This window comes from Contarinia nasturtii, unplaced genomic scaffold (genome assembly GCF_009176525.2).
Source record: "Contarinia nasturtii isolate CC-2019 unplaced genomic scaffold, AAFC_CNas_1.1 Cnas_scaffold_315, whole genome shotgun sequence".
NCBI lineage: Eukaryota > Metazoa > Arthropoda > Insecta > Diptera > Cecidomyiidae > Contarinia > Contarinia nasturtii.
The window spans coordinates 1-2,835 of NW_022197670.1; the positions used below are offsets into that span (position 1 = coordinate 1).

At 32.2% G+C, this 2,835-nt stretch overlaps 1 protein-coding gene across 1 annotated transcript; it reads right to left on the bottom strand.

Annotated features, from left to right (window-relative positions):
* Nucleotides 1–1,762: 1,762 nt before the first annotated feature.
* LOC116337871 (phosphoserine phosphatase-like) lies at nt 1,763–2,707 on the bottom strand (the record flags this gene model as incomplete). Its single annotated transcript, XM_031762808.1, has 2 exons — nt 1,763–2,145; nt 2,254–2,707. Coding segments are annotated over 2 exons (717 nt in total), but the record flags the coding sequence as incomplete, so codon positions are not given.
* Nucleotides 2,708–2,835: the final 128 nt, after the last annotated feature.

A 2,835-nucleotide genomic window follows, 5' to 3' on the forward strand; every position in this document is an offset into this window, starting at 1 on the left:
AATTTAATATAGTAAAATCAATATAAGGCGAAGAACAACAACATCTAATTGTTATGGATTTTACGACAGTTCATTCATTAATTGAAATTATAAATATAACTAATAAATTTGCACGTTTTTTTATAAATAAAATCGACAGACAATCTGTCATTCCAATTGCTGATGACAGCGGATGACAGATAGTCCCAAAAAGTGAGGTTATGTTAACCACATTATTTTTTAATTCGAAACTTATTTATTTTCGAATATTCTAAACAAAAAATTAATTTTTATTTTGAGAAACATATTTTTTCTGGAATAAAATGAAAGAAAATATCTATTATTCTACTTTTCTATAGTATCAAAACTCTTTATTCAATCAGTATATACATGGGCGTCCGCAACGGGGTGCAGGTACGTGCCGTTAACGCATAACCTCGATCAAAAAAAATTAATAAAAAATAAACAATACATTTTACTTCCAGCCAGGGACTATTTTAAGCTGATCCAGTTGTTAAGTTTTTATAAAATTAATATAATCTTTGAAAAATCGAGGACAATTTCGATTTAATAGAAAATGTCGATTCAATGGTAAAATATGTATATAATTTTTCAAAACCTAAAAAAATTCTGCTCGCTTCGCTCGCGCTTTTTTTACTTCCCTACATGTATTGCATCATACATTTTTGATCTACAAAAGCATGACGTTAATAATAATGAGACATTACAATCAGTTTTTATTAAGTGCAAGAAGAAGTGTTAAACAGATTTGCTTCTGATTCAAGACGATTAGTTTTTTTCGAAAAAATTAAAATGTCCACGACTTTTATTGCTCTCGCACCTCCCTGATCAAATTCCTGCGGACGCCCCTGAGTATATAATGATTGTGACAAACTGTGACAGCCACTTTGTTACAAAATGCGGTTAGTGTTCGGAACAGACAATAGAAGTGCTTTCGTGGATAAAATTTATACAGAAATTCCTATACCAAGCTCGAGCTATGTTTTGCACATGAAAACCAAATAAGATGTTGAATTTGTAAATTTTTTGAGGTTGACCGTGCTGATTATGGTTGATTTTTCCATTGACGAATGTGTTGATTTTGCCATAAACCACCATTTCGAATAGTTTTGCAATCGTTGGTATTATCACAACTGGCCGGTAATTCGATGTATTGCTTTTGTTCCCAGATTTAAATATTGGTACAATTCAAGAATTTCTTATTGAAGCCGGAACACATCCTTGATTCAATGACTTACAGAATAGCAGTGCTAACGGTTTTGTCAATGAGTGCGCACAAAAATCTGAAGAAATCTGGGAGCTTTACCTGTATGATATCGTGAGAAACAGTCATCATTTTCACAAAAAAAAAAATATTCTCAAAGTTTGAAGGGATTTTGACGAAAGTTAAGGACACCACCATACAACATGTTTGAGCCAAAAATCGAAAAATTCACAGAATTAAAATATAAATTTAATTTTTTTGTATTTTTCTATTTAAAATCCATGTTTATTTACATTCATTTGTTTAATTGCTGTTTTTTTTTTGTTTTCGACAAATTGATGTAGACTACTTGATTTTGCTTATGTAGTCTACTATAGGTTTTCGACATGTCAAAAATGTCGAAAATTCGACAGAGTTTACAAGCATGTCGATTCATATTGAATAAATAAACGAATATACTTTTGAATTTCTGCTATAGATTCCAAATGTAAACTCACAATTAAAATGTTGATACACTTCAATAATAGGCATTCTGTTAATTTGAATAAAACACGAGCGTAATGCGAACGATATATTTATTGACTTTTGATATTTTACATTATATGAAATTATTACGGATAGTGTGAAAAAAGTTGGAGTCAATAGTATTATTTGAGTATATATTTAAGCGCGATATCGTTAAATATCTTTGTACAATTGTTGAAAGTCGGTAATATAATATTGAGAACGGTTTCGAACTTCGTCACGTACGACATTGCCACCGTACCCGATGAAGTTGTCAGCTGGCGGTGATGCTTCAAGGTCAGTAGCACCATCACCAATCATTGTTATACTGACGTTTTGTTGTTGTTCTCCCAGTGATCGTCGAATCATGTTAATTGCTTCACCTTTTCCACCAGTTCGTGAGGTAGGTTGGTTCGCATCAAACCCAGCATATTTACCTAAAATCAGAAAAAAATCAGACAAAAATGTCGTTAAAAAATACAACATCCTATACATTTTAGAAATTAATTGGCAAAGAGGTGGCAAATTAATAATATGAGACATACCATTGAAATGGAAGTACAATTTATTGGCAAACATGTGGCCAAATGGAATGCCAAGTTCTTCAGCAATAGGTTCGATCAAGCAATCAAATCCACCAGTAATGAGATAAACTGTTTTATTTGCATCACGCAATCTACAAACAAATTCTTTGATGCCCGTTGATAATGTGCTGGGATGTGATTTAAGAAATTCTCGAATTTGCTGCTGTGTTGGTTGAATAATATTCAAACGTAATAGTAGTGCCTCTTGGAATGTCATTGATCCTTTCATCGCTTCTTTTGTTAATCGAGCTACTTCATGGCCTTTGCCGCAAAACTTTGCCAATTCATCAATACCTTCTTCACGTATTACTGTTGAATCAACATCAAAGCACACAATATGTGAATTCTTTATAACCTGTGCCGCTCCAGATGAATTCTTTGATTTATCACCAGCTAAAAGTTGAGACAGAATTGAAGGAGAAAATCATACGGAGAATTCAATATACGGGGAAATGTTTGTGGTGTATTTAGTCACCAAATTTTGGTGAATAATATAAAGATCTCTAATACAGTAGCTTTTTTATATGAAATCTGTCACACTAA